At 42.2% G+C, this 20,030-nt stretch overlaps 1 protein-coding gene across 1 annotated transcript in view; it reads right to left on the reverse strand.

Moving 5' to 3' along the window:
• Positions 1-20,030, reverse strand: part of hfm1 (helicase for meiosis 1) — a 196,441-nt gene that overhangs the window by 77,524 nt on the left and 98,887 nt on the right. Inside the window, exons 16-17 of the mRNA XM_059647692.1 lie at positions 17,354-17,487; positions 12,029-12,076 (exon numbers count right to left, since the gene is read on the reverse strand). Of these exons, the coding sequence (XP_059503675.1) occupies positions 12,029-12,076; positions 17,354-17,487 (182 nt within the window). The remainder of the gene's footprint in view (positions 1-12,028; positions 12,077-17,353; positions 17,488-20,030) is intronic.

A 20,030-nucleotide genomic window follows, 5' to 3' on the forward strand; every position in this document is an offset into this window, starting at 1 on the left:
GGGGATTATCAACTTGGAAGCAGTGAGGGGGAGATCACCGAATGAAATGAGATCAGTTACTGTAATAGATACAATGGCCTGACGCATCATGGTGGGGTCATGGTCCAGAGGAAGATAGGAAGAGGTATCTGAGAGCTGGTGCTCAGCCTTTGCAAGGTAGAGGTCAGTATATCAGACTATCACAGCACCACCCTTATCGGCAGGCTTAATAACAAAGTCAGGGTTAGGTCTAAGTGCACAGAGTGCAGTCAGTTCAGAGGGGGATAGATTGGATTTGGTGAGGGGGGGCAGAGAAATTGAGGAGACTAATATCATGTCAACAGTTCTCAATGAACAGATCAAGGGCAGGTAAAAGGCCACAGGGACGGGTCCAGGTGGAGTGAGACTGTTGGAACTGGGCAAAGGGATGTGTGGGACGGGTGAAGACTCTTGTCCAAAGAAATGGGCACAGACGTGAAGACGGCAGACGAACAGTTCGACATCATGTCATGCCCAACATTCGTTAAGGTGGGGACGCAGAGGAATAAAGCTGAGGCCTTTGCTGAGTACAGAATGTTCAGCAATGGAGAGCGGAAGGTTAGGAGGTATGGTGAATGCCTGACAGAACGTGGGGTTGAGAGAGGAGACGGAGTCAAATAGAAGAGGGGGAGAGGAAAGTTCCAGAGGGCCGTGGGTATCTTTGAGTTGTTGCATCTTGTGGGCCTTGATGCCTGAAAGGAAAAGAAAATGTTTCTTGTTAGTACGAAGACTGAGCCGGAGGATGAAGTGGAGCTGCAGAGTGGTACAACCCTGAGCCAGTATGTTGCAATGCTGTTGGAGAGAAGAGTCGAGAGTGTGCACGTGATGGTGCATGGTACTGAGTGTGGATCTTAGGATGCGGCGAGCGCAGTCATCTGTGGAACATTGAACATTACAGAGATATCTGTGGTCCTGGGAGGATTCAAAACATGAGGGATGAAACTTCAGTTGAAATCCAGAGCCAGTCACTGAGGAATGTGATATGGCTGTGGAAATGAGTTTTAGCAAACACTCAGTCAAACACCAGCAGAGACAGTGAAATTAACGTCAGTGGGCAAGAAGAAAGATGGGAACAGAAATCTCATCAGAGAGAGGAGCAGAGCTTCTTCAAAGTGGGAATGCCTCGAAGAGATGTGGCAGTGAGTTAAATACTAAATAATAACTGAAAGAACTGCAGATGCTGTAAATCAGGATCAAAAACAGAAGTTGCTAGAAAATCTCAGCAGGTCTGGCAGTATCTGTGAAGAAAAAAAATCAAAGTTAACCTTTTGGGTCTGATGACTCTTTCTCAGAACTGAGAAAAAGAAATATGAACTTGGAACAACCATTCGACTGGAAAACTTAATAGGATAATAGATCATTTTACTACTAACCAGTAGCTGTTCCAATATAGTAAGCACATGGCAAAAAGGCAAATTCAGAAAACAGATTGTCTCACATGCAACTCCAATCCAGGAGGAATGAACTTCAAAATATAATTCTGAGAGTTTTTCAGCCAAAGCATAGAGATGTGGCAGCTTTTCACAACCCCAGCAGCTTCTGCTGAATGCTGAAACTAAATTCCTGGTTATGTGGGCGGGAGCTTGAACACACCCATTCAGATTGCTGCTATTGTTCCAAATTTGTCAAAGAGAATCTCTAAGGACTCACAAGCTCTTTATTTTCTTACATACAGACTGTTTCACACCTCTTGTTCGATCTCTCTCTTTCAAGTAACCACGACAAAATAAACTCTTAGAGCCTTCGTACTGTCATAACTGATATAAAAGTTGTTCTGCGAATGAAGTTTCAGTCACGTTTAGCAACCTCAATCAATACCAGAATGACTGAGAATCATACTTTTAAAATGAATATTTAACTTATTTGCACTTGATTTTGATTTTGCTGGCAGAATAGAAATGAACTGGCTCATGGTGTGACAATTCTGAGCACATTATTCATAGCACGTTAATTAGCTACTACTTCAGGCTAAGGATATCAGAGTGTTGGCTGCAGACTGATTAAGTACCATGAGCACAATTTAAGGTAAACCTTCCAAGGAGAAAAAACGAAAAACTTTTTCAGGAATTACATTTTAGTTTAATGAGACTTTCAGTTACTGTTTTTAGTTTGACAGTTCACCTTTGAGGGCTTCTTTTGGTTTACTTGCTTGATTATTTGATTATTGTTTGATCAAGAGTTGTGATGCAATCCTCTGGTTATATCTTTCTCTGAGCAAGCCAGCAATCCATGACAGGTAACATACATGAAACTGACAGTTCCAAAAGCTAGTCAGTGGCAACATTTGATTTTGTATGGGGAGGGACTTATTGCAAAGTTTTCAATAGGTCATTCAGGACACTTTTATGGTTGCTAAACAGGAGTTCGAAGGAGCTAGTTAGGAACTGAAGATTAATAAGTCAGTTGTTGCGGTGCATATAGGCACCAACAATATAGGCAGAAAATGGGATGAGTCCTACAAGCAGAATTTAGGGAGTTAGGAGCCAAGTTAAAAAGAAGGACCTCAAAGGTAGTAATCTCAGGATTGCTACCAGTGCCACATGCTAGTCAGTGCAGAAATGAAAAAGTAGCTAGGATGAATGCGTGGCTTGAGAGATGGTGTAGGAGGGAGAGGTTCAGATTTTTGGGACATTGGAACCGGTTCTGGGGAAGGTGGGACTATTACAAATTGGAAGGTCTACACCTGAACCAGACTGGAACCAATGTCCTTGGGGGTGCTTTTGCTAATGCTGTGGGGGAGGGTTTAAACTAATGCAGCAGGGGGATGCGAACCAAATATTGGACAGAAAAGAGGTAGAAACGAAAGCCTGTAGGGAACTAGATAATGGAGTCAGTGTGACTAAAGGGAATAGTAGTCGGGAAGCAGATGATGAACACAAAGGGACAGGTGGTCTGAGGTGCATTTGTTTTAATGTGAGAAGTGTAGTAGACAAGGCAGATGAGCTTAGGGCTTGGATCGGTACTTAGAGGTATGATGTTATTGCTGTTACTGAGACTTGGTTGAGGGAAGGGCATGATTGGCAACTAGTTGTCCCAGGATATTGATGCTTCAGGCAGGATAGAGAGGGAGGTAAAAGGGGTGGAGGAGTTGCAGTAATGGTCAAAGACAATGACACAGCCGCACTGAAGGAGGGCCCCGTGGAGGACTCGAGCAGTGAGGCAATATGGTGGAACTCAGAAATAGGAAGGATGCAGTAACAATGTTGGGGTTGTACTACAGGCCTCCCAACAGCGAGCGTGAGATAGAGGTACAAATATGTAAACAGATAATGGAAAGGTGTAGGAGAAACAGGGTGGTGGTGATGGGAGATTTTAACTTTCCCAACATTGACTAGGATTCAATCAGTGTTAGGGGTCAAGACGGAGCAGAATTTGTCAGGTGTGTCCAGGAGGGTTTTCTAGAGCAGTGTGTATGTAGTCCAACTCGGGAAGGGGCTATACTGGACCTGGTGCTGGGGAATGAACCCGGCCAGGTGGTCGATATTACAGGAGGGGACTACTTTGGAAATAGCGAACACAATTCCGTAAGTTTTACAGTTCTCATGGACAAGGATAGGAGTGGTCCTAAAGGAAGAGTACTAAACTGGGGGAAGGCCGACTATACCAAGATTCGGCGGGATCTGACGAATGTAGATTGGGAGAAACTGTTTGAAGGCAAATCCACATTTGATATGTGGGAGGCTTTTAAGGAGAGGTTGATTAGCTTGCAGGAGAGACATGTTCCTGTGAAAATGAGGAATAAAAAGGCAAGATTAGGGAACCATGGATGACAGGTGAAATTGTGAGACTAGCCAAGAGAAAAAAGGAAGCATACATGAGGGCTAGGCGACTGAAGACAGACGAAGCTTTGCAAGAATATCAGGAATGTAGAGCGAATCTGAAACAAGGGATTAAGAGGGCTAAGAGAGGACACGAGATATTGCTGGCAAACATGGTTAAGGAAAATCCCAAAGCCTTTTATTCATATATAAAGAGCAAGAGGGTAACTAGAGAAAGGATTGGCCCACTTAAGGACAAAGAAGGAAAGTTATGCACTGATTCAGAGAAAATGGGTGACATTCTTAATGAGTACTTTGCATCGGTATTCACCAAGGACAGGGACATAACAGATGTTGAGGTTAGGGATAGATGTTTGCTTACTCTAGGTCAAGTTGACATAAGGAAAGAGGAAGTGTTAGGTATCCTAAAAGACATTAAGGTGGACAAGTCCCCTGGTCCGGATGGGATCTATCCCAGGTTACTGAGGGAAGTGAGAGGAAATAGCCGGGGCCTTAACAGGTATCTTTGCAGCGTCCTTGGGTGAGGTCCCAGAGGACTGGAGACTTGATACTGTTGTCCCCTTGGTTAAGAAGGGCACCAAGGATAATCCAAGTAATTATCGACCGGTGAGCCTGACGTCAGTGGTAGGGAAGCTACTGGAGAAGATACTGAGGGATAGGATCTATTCCCATTTGGAAGAAAATGGGCCTATCAGTGATAGGCAACATGGTTTTGTGCAGGGAAGGTCATGTCTTACCAACTTAATAGAATTCTTTGAGGATGTGACAAAGTTGATTGATGAGGGAAAGGCTGTAGATGTCACATACATGGACTTCAGTAAGGCGTTTGATAAGGTTCCCCATGGCAGGCTGGTGGAGAAAGTGAAGTCACATGGGGTCCAGGGTAAAAAACTGGCTAGGCAACAGGAGACAGAGGGTAGTAGTAGAAGACAGTTTCTCAAATTGGAAACCTGTGACCAGTAGTGTTCCACAGGGATCTGTGCTGGGACCACTGTTGTTTGTGATATATGTAAATGATCTGGAGGAAGGCGTAGGTGGTCTGATCAGCAAGTTCGCTGATTACACTAAGATTGGTGGACTAACAGATAGTGAAGGGGACTGTCAGAGATTACAGCAGAATATAGATAGACTGGAGAGTTGGGCAGATAAATGGCAGATGGAGTTCAATCCGGTCAAATGTGAGGTGATGCATTTTGGAAGATCAAATTCAAGGGCAAACTATACAATAAATGGAAAAGTTCTGGGGAAAATTGATGAACAGAGAGATCTGGGTGTTCAGGTCCATTGTTCCCTGAAGATGACAACACAGGTCAATAGGGTGGTCAAAAAGGCATATGGCATGCTTTCCTTCATTGGGCAGGGTATTGAGTACAAGAGATGGCAGGTCATATTGCAGTTGTATAGGACTTTGGTTCGGCCACATTTGGAGTACTGTGTGCAGCTCTGGTTGCCACATTACCAAAAGGATGTGGATGCTTTGGAGAGGGTGCAGAGGAGGTTCACCAGAATGTTGCCTGATATGGAGGGTGCTAGCTATGAAGAGAGGTTGAGTAGATTAGGATTATTTTCATTAGAAAGACGGAGATTGAGGGGGGACCTGATTGAGGTCTACAAAATCATGAGGGGTATAGACAGGGTGGATAGCAAAAAGCTTTTTCCCAGAGTGGGGGACTCAATTACTAGGGGTCATGAGTTCAAAGTGAGAGGAGGAAAGTTTAAGGGAGACATGCGTGGAAAGTTCTTTACACAGAGGGTGGTGGGTGCCTGGAACGTGTTGCCAGGGGAGGTGGTAGACGCAGACACGTTAGCGTTTTTTAAGATATATTTTGTTGCAGTCAGGTCTCAGGAAATGTTCTGGAAGTTGTAATGGCTCACAAGGACTGGGTGTCACTAACTGGTTAGTATAGTTGAGGCTGGGGTTTAAAAAGCCCATAAGCATTACTTGCTTGATGAAACTGAGCAAGGTTAGATTTCACAGAAAACCCAGAACAGATTTCAGCAGGGGTCAAAATTAGCTAAGCATGACAAGCTGTATAAGTATTGGAGTATAATTTATGAAGTCCAGAGGAGTATTGACCAAGGAAAACACTCACTGAGGCAATCTATGGCTGCACAATTCTTGAGAGGGGGTTTCAAGGCCAGATCAACAAAAGTAAAGGGCTTTAATTAGGGGAGATGATGGCTTCGTGGTATTGTTGCTAGACTGTTAACCCAGAGACGTGGGTAATGTTCTGGGGACCCAGGTTCGAATCCTGTCATGGTAGACCGTGGAATTTGAATTCAATAAATATCTGGACTTAAGAGTCTAATGATGACCATAAATCCATTGTACATTGTCAATTGTCAGGAAAGCCCATCTGGTTCAGTAATGTCCTATGGGGAAGGAAATCTGCTGTCCTTACCCTGTGTGACCTACATGTGGCTCCAGACCCACAGCAATGTTGTTGACTCTTAGTTGCCCTCTGGGCAATTATGGATATGCAATAAATGCTCCCTGGCCAGTGATGCCCTCATCCTGTGAATGAATAATAGAAAAAATGCCTTGTGAAGTTTAATGAAATTTAATGAGCCATAGTGCTGTACCATCTGGGAGAATTGCTGAGAAATCTATGGGGTCTATCCTGATCACATTTGCTATTTTGTGTGCTGTTTGGTCATAGTACATTACCCATATGAAATAATTCCACAGAGGCTAGTTTCCCATCACCAAGTCCCCCTTTATTTACACATGAACAGTTCCTGACTCTAGTACTGCCCACTTCAGCGTCAGTTCTCGGAGTGGCAGTATCTCTTACACTCCCCTTTTTAAACGTCAGCCACTGGATGTGATTAAAAGCCCCAATCAGGGAATTCATAGTCTATAAGGTCTAGCTGGTTGATTGTATTACAATCACTACATCTCCCCCCACCCTCACAGTCCATGGACATAGGCCAGTCCTTTTACTTGGATAGCCTCTTAGGGCGTATTAGCACCAGGTCATGGTCCTCTGGTCCTCTGTCTTGGTGTCTGATACAGGCCGTGTATAACATATGGCAGCTCATCTCATGACAGGAGCACCTTGATAGAATTTCACTCATACTCCGTTAGCAAAGGTGTTAAGGCAGCTACATCCATCATGACCATCCCAGATTCAGAGGGCTTATCAACTCTTGAGGGAGAGGATGAACCCATGTGTTTTGGCAGCCATTCCAACTGTTACAAGGGACAGGGCACGTTTGGTTCCCATACTGTTCGTAAATTTGCAACGTTCACACGGTCCACGTGCTTGTTCAGGACTGCTGCACCTACCCAAACTTTATACATCACTGGTCTTCACCTCACATCCACAATGATTAAGAACTTTGAACCCATGAAAGACATGCATAGTCAACATGCAACTGAGCCAAGGTTTACCCAGCTATTCCCATGAGTGTGGGGAGCGCTGGTGGTAATTTTTGTCCTTGTTGGCACTCTGGGCACTGCCTCACCAACATGGCTTTGTCTGCATCCAGGCCTGGCTGCCACACATAACTTCTCTCCAACATTTTGGAGACCCCTGGATGACCCTGGTGGAGTTCAGCCAGTGTTTGGCAGCAACCTTTGTTCACAACAATCACTCCTGCTCCCTATAACAATATGTCATTCTCTAATATTAGCTGGTATCTCTGAGTCCAAACAGATTTCAATTCTAGTTGTGACAGCCTTTCAGTTTCTCTATCACAACCAGTTGTTTCAGTTTTGAAAGGACTGGATCTTTCTGCATCCAAAGTCTCATACTGTAAGCTGTGACTGGGAGCATGTCCAGAAAATTTAATAGTTACAGACTGTTCCAATGGAGATGCCACCGGTGGTGTACCTGTTAATGGGAGACAACTCAATGCTTCTGCATTTGCTACTCAGCCTCCTGGTCAGTGTTCTAACTTGTAATTATAAGCATTTTGTATTAGAGCCCACTGCTGAATGTAGCCTAAAGCTATGTGCGGCACTGCCTTGTCCTGTTTAAGCAGACCAAGTAGGGGCTCGAGGTTGTCATTATCACAAATTTTCATCTGTGAAGGTATTGGTGGAACTTTCTGACTCCAAATATGACTGCTTTCTCTATTGGACATATTAACACACTGCATTAGCCAAAGTCCTTGATGCTTATACTATTTGGCGTTCCTCTCCATTGGGCCACCTATGAGCTAAAGCCATCCTGATACCATTCAGGGAGGCATTTCACGTCAATACCAGATCTTTCTTGGGATCATAGTCTGCCAACACTCTAAAGGATGATAGCTGTTTCTTTACTTCACTGAAAGTTAGGGCTTGTCTAAGCAACCACTTCCAAGGCTGACCCTTTTTTAGCAGTTGATGCATAGGTGCCAGGATAGAGCCCAGGTTATGTATGAACTTTCTAAAATAATCTAGAAATGATCTAAGCTTCTGGCCAGATGTGGGAGTTAAGGCACCTTTGATCGTCCTCACTTTATCATCCAATCAACTGTGTCTTGTTGACTCTGTAGCCCAAGTAGTCTGGCACAGATATTTTTCTCTTCTTACGCGTACACCCGCCTTGGAAAAACACTTTAGAACTGTGTCCATGTTCTCTAAGCGCTCCTTATTTGTTTTCCCTTGTTACTAGAATCATCTAAGTAAATGCTGACCTGAGGTAGACCTTGCAAATTGTTCTCCATTGTCTGCTGAAAAATTGCACAGGCTGACAACACCCCAAATGGCAGTCTCACATATTGGCACAACCCCTTATGGGTATTGATTGTAGCATACTTCTGGGACTCCTCATCTAACTGAAGTTGCAAGTACGTGTGGGTCATGTCCAGATTTTTGAATAACAGCGCCGCCCATCAGCTTTGCATATAAATTCTCCGTGTGATGGCTTGAGCATTTATCCAGATGCGAAAAGTTGTTTACCATCTGTGTAAAATCCCCACAAAGGCAAAGCTGGGGTTCCAACTTGATATAACGTGCTGCCCATTTCACAAACTGGACTGGTTTGATGATTCAGTGATAATGGGAACTGCAGATGCTGGAGAATCCAAGATAATAAAATGTGAGGCTGGATGAACACAGCAGGCCCAGTAGCATCTCAGGAGCACAAAAGCTGACGTTTCGAAACGTCAGCTTTTGTGCTCCTGAGATGCTGCTGGGCCTGCTGTGTTCATCCAGCCTCACATTTTATTATCTTGGTTTGATGATTCCTTCACTTTCTAGCCTTCTAATTAAGGCAAATCGCACTGGGTGGGCTTTGTAGAATCATGGAATTGTTTCCTGGTTAACATGCAAAGTTGTCTTGGCACCTCTGATTGTTCGTAGACCTTTCTGGAAGACTTCCAGGTATTTAATTAGGCCTTCATTCAGGCAGCCATTTCATAATTGGAAAATGTTGAGTCAATTTAGGTGAATCTTTTACAGCCAATCTTGTCCCACCAAGCTTGGGCCTGAGCTTTTAAGACAATCACTGGGAACTGAACTCGCTGCTTTTCATAAGAGACCGGAACCTGAGTTGTACCTTTAATTGGTAATGGCTCCCTGGTATAGGTTCTTAGCCTAGCTAAGGTCTTGCTCAAATTTAAGGGCAGGAGTTCAAAGCAAATTTTGTTGAAAACTAGTTCTGCAATCACTGAAATGGCCTCGCCAGCATCAAACTCCATTAGAACTGGATGACCATTTAACCAAATGTTTATTTTGATTGGTTCTGGCTTTGATGTTGCTAAGTAGTTTAACTGTTCCAAACGAGATGTAAGTGGACTTTCCAGGGTATGAACTCTCTGAGCACCAGCCTATGAATTATCTTACTTGATTTAGGTCTAGTAGGACATTTTAGCTGCCTCAAATCATCATACCATCAACAACTACAATGACTTGCTGGCCAGGGTCCTGAAGAAAATTTTAACTGTTTGGCTGAGGATTGGCCTATATGACCTAGAATCCCTCTGATTAGTATAAGTCCTAAGTAAGGCTATGCAATTAACTGCACTTAAGCGGTGTTGCCCAAGCTTAATCAGACTTGTGTGAGTGTCCACTTCCATTGGAATACCCTGCAACTTGTATGCTCCACTTGCTGATTTTCCAATGATAAAGCCAGCTGTAGTACCTGTTTGACGTCCAGTTGAGCTTCAGCTAATAGGCATTTCTGCATAATTACTTTGTTAAACCCACATATCAAATGGTCTCTAAGCATCTCATTAATGGTTAAACCAAAGTCACAGGCTTCTGCCAGTCATCTTAATTTAGTCAAAAATCCAGCACTGATTCCCCTGGTCCTTGAAATGCTGAGGAAATATGATAGCATCTCAAAATAAGAGGAGACATAGAGTCACAATATTCCTTAACTATGCCTGTCAATTCTTGAAAGGTTTTAATACTTGGTGCCTCAGGGAAAGTGAGGCTCCATAAACTGTTAGGGAAATTACTCATTGTTTTTTGTCTGCCACAATGTCATTTGCCTAACTAAAATAATGCATTTGTTCCACGTAATAGGCACAGCACTCGACTGCACGGTCAAATGAATCCAGCTTCCCAAACAAAGGCATGATGTAAGAAATGCCTACTGGAACTCAAAGACGATTGTTGCGAGCAATTTTCTTCAGGAACATGCTTTACTCTTATTGCCACTGATATAACTCCACAGAGACCAGTATCCTGTCACTAAATCAACCTTTATTTATGCATGTACAGTCATTGGCTCGAGTACTGCCTCATTCAGAGTCAGCTTTCAGACTGTCGGTATCTCTGACACTACCCTTTTTATCTGTCAGCTAGGGCTCCCCAATTCAACCAGATTAACAGCCTTAATCAGGGAACTCATATTCTATGAGGTCCAATTGGCTGACTTCATTACAATCACTACACCATGTCTGCCACATATTAATTCTGGATATTAGGAATAATTTGTACCTGTATTGTAGATTATTTTTCAATTCAAACTTATACAATAAAGTCTTGTTGTTTGTCTAAAAACATGGAATTTTGTGGGTTTATTCTCTCATTAAATCTGTTGTATCTCACTTTTCATCTACATCTAAAAGTAAGTTATAGGTGCCTAAGCAGATCATAATATAAATTTGGCAGCCTGGTCCAGGATCATATCAGGGTACAAACAGCAACAGCTGGGCTGCTGACTAGGCAGGAATCAAGCAGATGTAATGCTACAGTCTATAATAAATGTAGTATTAAGTGAAAGATTGTGTTTGGTTCAGGAATTCATACAGGACTGTGGAGTTTTTCGATATATATTTCTGGTGGACACAATGCTCCCAGAAAGGGCGGCACGATGGCTCAGTGGTTAGCACTGAGGCCTCACAGTGCCAGGGACCCAGGTTCGATTCCTGCCTCGGGCGACTGTCTGTGTGGAGTTTGCACGTTCTCCCCGTGTCTGCGTGGGTTTCCTTTGGGTGCTCCGGTTTCCTCCCACAGTCCAAAGATGTGCAGTTTAGGTGGATTGGCCATGCTAAATTGCCTGTAGTGTTCAGGGGTGTGTGGGTTATAGGGGGATGGGTGTGGGTAAGATGCTTCAAGGGGCGGTGTGGACTTGTTGGGCCGAAGGTCCTGTTTCCACACTGTAGGGAATCTAATCAAATCCAATGATGAAAAAAACAAAAGTTGGTGTGTATTTAAGCCTCCTGCTAGGTGCCAGGAAATGACACAATCAGCTATTGTGATATTTAAAAAAGGACTTGCATTTATATACTTCCCTTCATGACCTCAGGATGTCCCAAAGCACTTTACAGCCATTGAAATGCTATCAAATTATAGTCATTATTGTACTGAAGGAAGCACAGCTTCCTCACTACTGCACTGAAGTGTCAACCGGGTTAGATATTCATATTTCTGGAATGGGGCATGAATCCATAACCTGACTTAGTGATGGGTTCTTCCGCTGAGCCAAGGCTGCTATGTTATCAACAAACCACATCAAAGTCACTTTCAACTTTTGGAAGAAAACTGTCACCAGCATAATAATGGGTGACTTTCATTTCTATCAACTAATTAAGTGAACACACAACTTTACATTAAATAATAGAATTGCCAAAACACCAGAACACTTTTAAGGAACTACAAGGTCTATGGATAGAACTCTGACTTAAATGCAACGCAAAATTGGACAGATGTAACTGGTAGCTTATCCAATATCATCAGTGTTAGACAATTAAGTTGGAAGTGATATTTGTTTCAAACACTTAAAGTTGGTAACAGTTTGTTTTTTTAATGCTTTTCAATGGGAAAGAAGGACTAAAAGTAACTTGACTACCTTGTAATTTGGCTTCAATTCCAGTTCTACCTTGTCCAGTTGCAAAACCTCGGAAAAACAGACAGCTGTTACATTTGAAATCATGACATTCATCTTCCATATCTATGCCATAAAAAGAAGGATCATAGGTCATATGAAATAGCAGTCGGATGTTTAGCTTGTATTAAAGTCAATAACTATTAGACCACAGGTAAAATTTACTGGAATTAATATTAGTCTGTTAACAGAAGCATTAATGTGCTTAATAAAAATAACTTAATACTGTTTATGAATGTGCACCGTTAACTGTGGTTATGGTTATATGAATCTCCCCAACTCCACTCTACAAAAAACCATCACTTGATCAGAGTGCAAAAAAAAATTTAATGAGTCAACAAAAAAGATGTAGAATTTATGTCTTTGTGAAGTTTTATGCTCATCATAGCTGGAGTCATTCATTTAGCAATATGGAATACTTATTTTGTATCCCCTATCAAAAGTCTCAGATCCAGTATTCCAGCATGATGAGAAGATTCCTGCTGACAGTTATAAAGTAGACCAATCAAAACTTTCAAAATATATCTCCTCTCGACCAATTTGAAATCTTTCATTTTTCACATAAAGCATTTTTATTAACTTACTAAAATTCTACATTAGTGGAACACAGGAGGAGTAGGCCATTCATTTCATCAAGCCAACACCGCAATTCTGGATTATGGTTTACCACCTCTCCAATGCCACATTTCTGCTCTAACTCCAGATCCCTTAAAATCATTTGGCTCCAGAAAGCTATTCTAAATATTCACCATCCTCTGAGTGAAAACATTCCTCCTCATGTCAATTTTAAATGGCTGTCACTTATCTTGAGATTGAGTCCCCTGCCAGAGTTGCCAGACATGGAAACATCCTGTCTATATCCATCATTATGCACTGTAAGAACTTTAAAACTCAACATGAAATCCAAATTGTATACCTGGTGGATTCAGCTCATAGCTTGCTCTGAAAAACCTCCAAGTTGTAAACTTGGCAGACTGCAGTCCAGAACACAACTCACAGGCACCAGCTGCACAAACACCTCTTCCATGGACAATGGCATCTGGCATCTCCCAAATCCTCAAACCGTCATGGAACTTCTGATACACTGGCAGCGTGTATCTGGCAGAGACGGGCATTGCAGGGGGGCCACTGGGAACTAATATTGAAACACTGCAGCAGACACACTTTGCATGCATGGACAGGCTCACAGATTGGACCAGGTTGTATCTCAAAGATACTCACGTCTTAGCGCTTACTCACATAATGCCTAGCCGCATGCTAGCACCATTCATGCTTTGCCTTGCTAAGCCAATTAGCACAGTTATACAGGTTTCCTTGCTGCTCAGCAGTCTTCAGTTAAGGGAGTGCATATTTTGCTGTATGGTAGTGTGCTACATCAATCTCACAATTGCATCTGATGATGTTGCACATGGTCCTCCGTGTAGGCTGCTACCCTATCCATGGAGGCAGACAATCACTACTTTAAAATTTTTAAGGCAGAGTTAGATACATTCTTAATTATGAAGGGGATGAAAAGTTTTTGGGGATATGCAGAAATGTAGAGTTGAGGTTATATCCAGATTATCCGTGATCTTACTGAATGGTGGAGCAGGGTCAAAGATTTGAGTAGCCTACTCTTGGTCCTCATTCATTTATTTGCATGACTCGCTCCATTGGTGCAGCTTTTGGACAATGAGAATCATTGCATACTTCTTATGTTTCTGCTGCTCCTGTTCCTCCCTGTGTATGTCAATGAAGTCCCAAATTGCTAGTGCCAGATGGTTCACAGCTGCCTGCTGCTGTAATCTCTGGCAGTCCTCCAAGTAAGAAGGTTCGAAGCCTGCTGTCTAGGATGTTCCTTCCTTACCTAGGTGTGGAGCTGTCATAGTGAAGTGCTTGCCAGATTGTGCTAGCATACTCTCTAAGCCTAATGTATTAACAAGCTGTTGGAGTCTAAACTGATAAGGAGTGCAGGAGGCAGCATTACCAATGTTGCCTTTGAGGCCTCAGAGCTTTCTTCCCCAGAGGTCAACGAGATGGCTTTGGGCAGAGGGCTTGGACATCCCGCTGGTACCTGTAGGACACAAGAGAGAAGGTGTCATGGCCAATAGTTTGAAGCATTGTGAAATGAACGAGGCTCACAGAGGAGTGACCTTATAGAGGTTTATAAAATCATGAGAGGCATAGATGAGATGAATAGCAAAGGTCTTTTTCCCTAGGTGTGGGCGTTCAAAACTAGGAGGCATATTTTTAAGGTGATGGATTTAAAAGGGTCCTGAGGGGCAACATTTTCACATAGATGGTGGTTTGTATTGGGAATGGACTGCTAGAGGAAGTGGTAGATGCAGCTACAGTGACAACAAGAGATTTGGACAGGTACACAAAAAGGAAAAGTTTAGAGGGATATGGGCCAAGTGGAGACAAGTGGGAACAGTTTAATTTTGGAAAATTAGTCTACAGGGACCAGTTGGGCTAAAGTGTCTGTTTCCATACTGTATTACTCTATGAAATTTGCAGTAGAATGAAGAGTGGGTACATACTCAATTGGACATGGATGTTTCTGCATCTCTGCAGGAGTGGTCCTACTTTTCTCATGCAAGGGCCAGGACAATCTCTGAATATCAGGCACCTCCACCCAAATGGACTTGCTCTACACTGTTATGGATTGTCTTCTTCTGTAACGAGAGAAAGCCAGTGATTGAGTGATGTAAAAGTGGGTGACACAGCTGTTAGTGCTGGTGCAAGTAAGTAGAAAGGTAATGAAGTGTTCCCAGGGAGTTATTTTGGCAGCACAAAAGGCATGTAAGCTTACTGGTTGAGGACACCGGGGTGAAGTGAAGGAAGATGTAACAGGTAAAAGTGGGAGTGGCAAGTGTAGGAGCCTAAGTGGAGATGGGTGTAATAGCAGAGAAAGAGTGATTGCAAGGAGGCAAATAGCATTTGACAAATAGCAAAATTATAGCATTTACCTTGGCCCAACAATTCTCCGACTTTCTTATGGCAATGCTGGCTATTCCATCCCACCATGGAGATGGAACTGACTAAGGTGGCAACCTCAGTCCATGCTGCCAGGATCTGGTCATGCAGCATTCTCTGCTGGTCCTCTAGGAAAATGACTCCTCTCTTTTGCACCACCCTGTCCACTAGGATCTTAAGGTCCCTGTTGAAGAATCATTCTGCCATCCTCCTCTTCTCAGCCATGTTAAGATTCAGTCTATCAATCAGCAGGACAGCTTTGACATGCCAGCACATGTCCTGATGCAATGCACAGTGGCCTTTTAAAGATGACATAGGCACAAGGGAAGCCAGTCTTTCAGTGGCTATCTACTGAGGTATGAATTCTTCTGGGAATGGTGCATGATAAGAATGGGGCTAGAAACGGAAGTGAGAGACACCACGGGCTTGGGAGGTAATTAGTGCAAAACTGCATTTGTTAAGTATAGTGAGAGAACCTACCCAACCCTGTGGTTTAAAAAAAAACTCTCCAAAAAATCTAAATACAAGTTGGACTTAGCCAAAAATCATAAGATTCAGCTCCTTATCTTTTTTTTTGACTAAAGGGAATAACTGCAAACTTACTCACATTACATTTCATTTGTCATGTTCTAGTCATTCGCCTAGATGGCCTATACCCTTCTGAGGGGGTCAGTTTAGCTCTATTGCCAGGAATGCTGGTTTATGATGCAGTGTGATGCCAACAGTGTGGGCACAATTCCTGTACTGACTGAAGTTAGCATAAAGGATTCCCTATCTCAACCTTTCCTCTCACCTCAGGTGTGGTGATCCTCACATTAAATCATCACCAGGCATCTCTCTCTAATGACAGAGTAGCCCTACGGTCTGGTAAGACTATGGCAACTTTACCTCACCAATGTCCTCTGGAAGTTTCTTTGCATCCTCTCACAATTTATGTTCACACCCAGTTTGGTGTGATCCACAAATCTGGAAATGCTACAATGGTTGCCACTTCCAAATCATTAATATAGATTGTAAACAGTTGGGGACCTCGCACTGATCTTTGCAGAATCCCATTTGTAACAGTCTGCTATCCTGAGAATGATCCTACATCTGCTTTATAGTATTTTCCCCCACATCCCAAGTGCTCTAATTTTATTCGGTAACCACTTATGTGGAACATGATCCAAAGCTTTCGGAAAATCCAAAAATATATTACACACCCTTGTTCCCCTCTGTCATGCAACAGGCAACATCCAGAAAAAAAACCTCCCAAAATGTTTGTTAAACATAATTTCCTTCCCATCATAATAGGAGCAGGAAAGTTGACGTTACAGATCAGGACCCTTCTTCAAGGGTCCCGACTCAAAAAATCAACTTGCCTGCTCCTCTGATGCTGCCTGGCCTGCTGTACTCCTCCAGCACCTCACTGTGTTATCTCTGACTCCAGTATCAGCAGTTCTTACCATCTTCCTTTCCATAAATCCATGCTGACTCTGTCCAATTTTGCCATTCTAAAATATTCCACAATCACATCCTTCAAAGTAGATTCTGATATTTTCTCTTCTGCTGTCAAATTAAGAGGTCTACACTTTTGCACTGTCCCTTCCTTTTGAAATCAGGAGGTTACACTTGCTATCTTCCATTCAGCAGCAACATCCCCAAAATCTATATAATTATGAAAGATCACCACCAAAACACCTATTTCTATTGCTACTTCCTTCTACACTCAGAGACAAAGCTCATCTGGATTAGAAGATATATCAACCCTCAATCCAACTGATTTTTCCAATACAACCTCTTTATTAATACTATTTTTTTGATCTCTCTAGTTATGCACATCTCTTGGTCGCTAAGAATTTCTGGGAGATTTTCTGTATTTTTGTCCATAAATACAAACACAATTTCTCTGCCATTACCCTATTCTTCACTGTAATTTCTCCTGTCCCATCTGCAATGCGATTGTGTAATCCTTGTGAATAGATTTTCCTTTCATGTATCGAAAGAAGTTTTTATAGTTCATCTTCTGCTCCTCAGTAAACATTGATTACTATTATTTTTGTCTTTCCTTCATTAGTTCTGCAGTACTTCTTTGTTGGGTCCCAAATATCTCCCAACCCTCAGATTTAACACTATTTCTGGTATTTTTATAGGACATTCCTTTGAGAGCAAGTTTATGTACATCTATTACAAACCAAGTTGAGATTTCTCAATCTCATTGTATATTGGATCATGATGACTGGCAGAAACAGAATTTTAGTCCTGTCAATCTGGCAAAGATATGAAATAAAAATCCAAGCAGTGAAAAAATAATGTTGTAATCTAAAGTGCAACTTTAGGAAGCTTCATTCTTACCATAGTAGTTTGGATTTTTAAAAGCTCTTATGTAAAGAAATGTTGATCGTATCCACTCCAAAGCAACATTGACATCAGTGATTGTATTCAGTATAATCTCTGCATTCAAATGTTCAACAAGATGCTTGTGTAAACTACCAACAGAAACAAGTATGAGACCTCGAAATACATAATCCTTAAATTACCTTTACTAGCAATATGTTTCTTTGTTTTTCTACTTTTTGTTAAGAAGGACTGTAATGTTTAACTTTTTAACTTGGTTTAACCTTTTATTTCTGCTTTTTAACTATAATCCTGTACCCAAGCAACTTTGTACCTAAGAGATAATGGGAACTGCAGATGCTGGAGAATTCCAAGATAATAAAATGTGAGGCTGGATGAACACAGCAGGCCAAGCAGCATCTCAGGAGCACAAAAGCTGACGTTTCGGGCCTAGACCCTTCATCTGATGAAGGGTCTAGGCCCGAAACGTCAGCTTTTGTGCTCCCGAGATGCTGCTGGGCCTGCTGTGTTCATCCAGCCTCACATTTTATTAACTTTGTACCTAAGATGGCACCATAGGTGGTGACCTGTAAACTTTTCACTGTACTCATGGGAGTACAAGAACAACACTTCCAGATTAACCTCTGAAATTATTATGTATTTCATAGTATTATTTTGGAAATCTAAAAGCGCCACGTTGATATGCAATGATTTACCAAAATTATATGCATTTCCAGTCACATTCAATCATATTAATCAACGCCATAGTCAATTTTCTGCCCACTTTCTGTTTTCCTTGTTATTTATTCAATCCATCAATGAAGGTTCCTAATCACTGTTAAGTCTTTTCCAACATAACACAACAGCAATTAGTGTGTACAGATTAAATTTTTGCTTACCATACCCCATTATGCAAAACAATGGTTTATTAAATATTACAATAACACACTGCTTAATTATATTGTATTTGTTCTCCTTATTTCTTTCTCATTAATGGGGCAAGCTTGCAGTAGCATTATTCACAGTCAGTTGGGGAACCAGCCAGGAGGTGAAACATTATGTAAGTTCCTCTCCCAACCTAATAGGTGGGAAATTAGTATGTGCCAGGTCAAATAACATGAAGTCCTTGCATATGAAAGTGGTTTAAGCCTGAAATAATGTATTACTACCAATAACTAACACAATAAGTGTGAATTGCAAGGAAAGATAGAAATAGTGCTTTTCAAAATGGAATAGAGATGCCCAAGAACTGATCTGATAAAGACATTCAAGTTTATTATGAGGGTAAACTAATATGTGGGAGTATAATTAGGAGACAGGAGTTCAAATTGGTAGGTGATAACCTTAGAACTGATATCAGGAAAATACATTTATACACGAAGTGACCAATACCTGGCATATATTTCCAGAAAGTAGAAAAGCACTTGGGTAGAACAGGATGAATAGCAAAATTTCTGAAGTCACTCAAAAGCAAGACCACCAATGCTGGGTTTCCCACAGTCATTTAATGTTCCAACTGACTAGTGGTGAGACTTCAAGTCACCTCACCCCAACATTCAAGATGCAATCCTACCTCAGAAAGCTGACCGCCAATCTTATTGTCAGACAAAGCTATAGTCCAGTAAGGGGAGAAGTAATTTGTTATGGCATGTGAAAGAAAGGAAATGACTGCCTTCCCACTTGAGAATTCAGTAGCATTACTTCTTTTTATTCATTCATGAGATGTGGGCATTGCTGGCTAGGCCAGCATTTATTGCCCATCCCTAAATACCAGATGGCAATTAATAGTCAACTACATTGCTGTGTACCTGGAGTCACATGTAGACCAGATCAGACAAGAGTGGCAGTTTCCTTCCCTAAAGGACATTGGTGACTAGCGGACTAAAACTACCCCTCCCCCAATTCCTGTACTCCCACCAGGAGTCTCAAAATTGAGGGCAGGTAAAAAGCAGTCCTCGTGGTGATAATTGGCCTCCTCAGTGTCTCCATTGGAGGGAGGGGCAGAAGCACAATGTCTTTGTGGAAGAGAAAAGGGTCGTGCATGCCAAAGGGTGGCAGAAAAGTCACCTAAGGAATTTTACGAGTGCCCCTGCCTGCAAGCCCTCTGTCAGTGACCTTTAAATTTCTGCACCTGAACTAATTCTGTTTTATTTATTCATTCATGGGACACGGGCAGCGCTAGCTGGCCATCATTTATTTCTCATCCCTACTTGCCCTTGAAAGTGAACTGCCTTCTTGAACCACAACAGTCCATGTGCTGTAGATAGACCCACAATGCCATGAGGGAGGGAATTCCATGATTTTGACACAGTGACAGTAAAGGATATATTTCCAAGTGATATTGGGAACTGCAGATGCTGGAGAATCCAAGATAATAAAATGTGAGGCTGGATGAACACAGCAGGCCCTGCAGCATCTCAGGAGCACAAAAGATGACGTTTTGGGCCTAGACCCTTCATCAGATCATCTGATGAAGGATATATTTCCAAGTCAGGATGGTTAGTGGCTTGGAGTGGAACTTGTAGGCAGTGGTGTTCCCATGTATCTGCTGCCCTTTGTCCTTCTAGATGAAAGTGCTAATGGGTTTGGAAGGTGCAATCTAAGGAACATTAGTGAATTTCTGCAATGCATCTTGGTAGGTAGGACACATTGCTGCTACTGAATGTGAATGGTAGAGTGAGCAGATGCTTGTGGA

The sequence above is a fragment of the Stegostoma tigrinum genome, chromosome 8, assembly GCF_030684315.1.
Source record: "Stegostoma tigrinum isolate sSteTig4 chromosome 8, sSteTig4.hap1, whole genome shotgun sequence".
In the NCBI taxonomy this organism is placed as follows: Eukaryota; Metazoa; Chordata; class Chondrichthyes; order Orectolobiformes; family Stegostomatidae; genus Stegostoma; species Stegostoma tigrinum.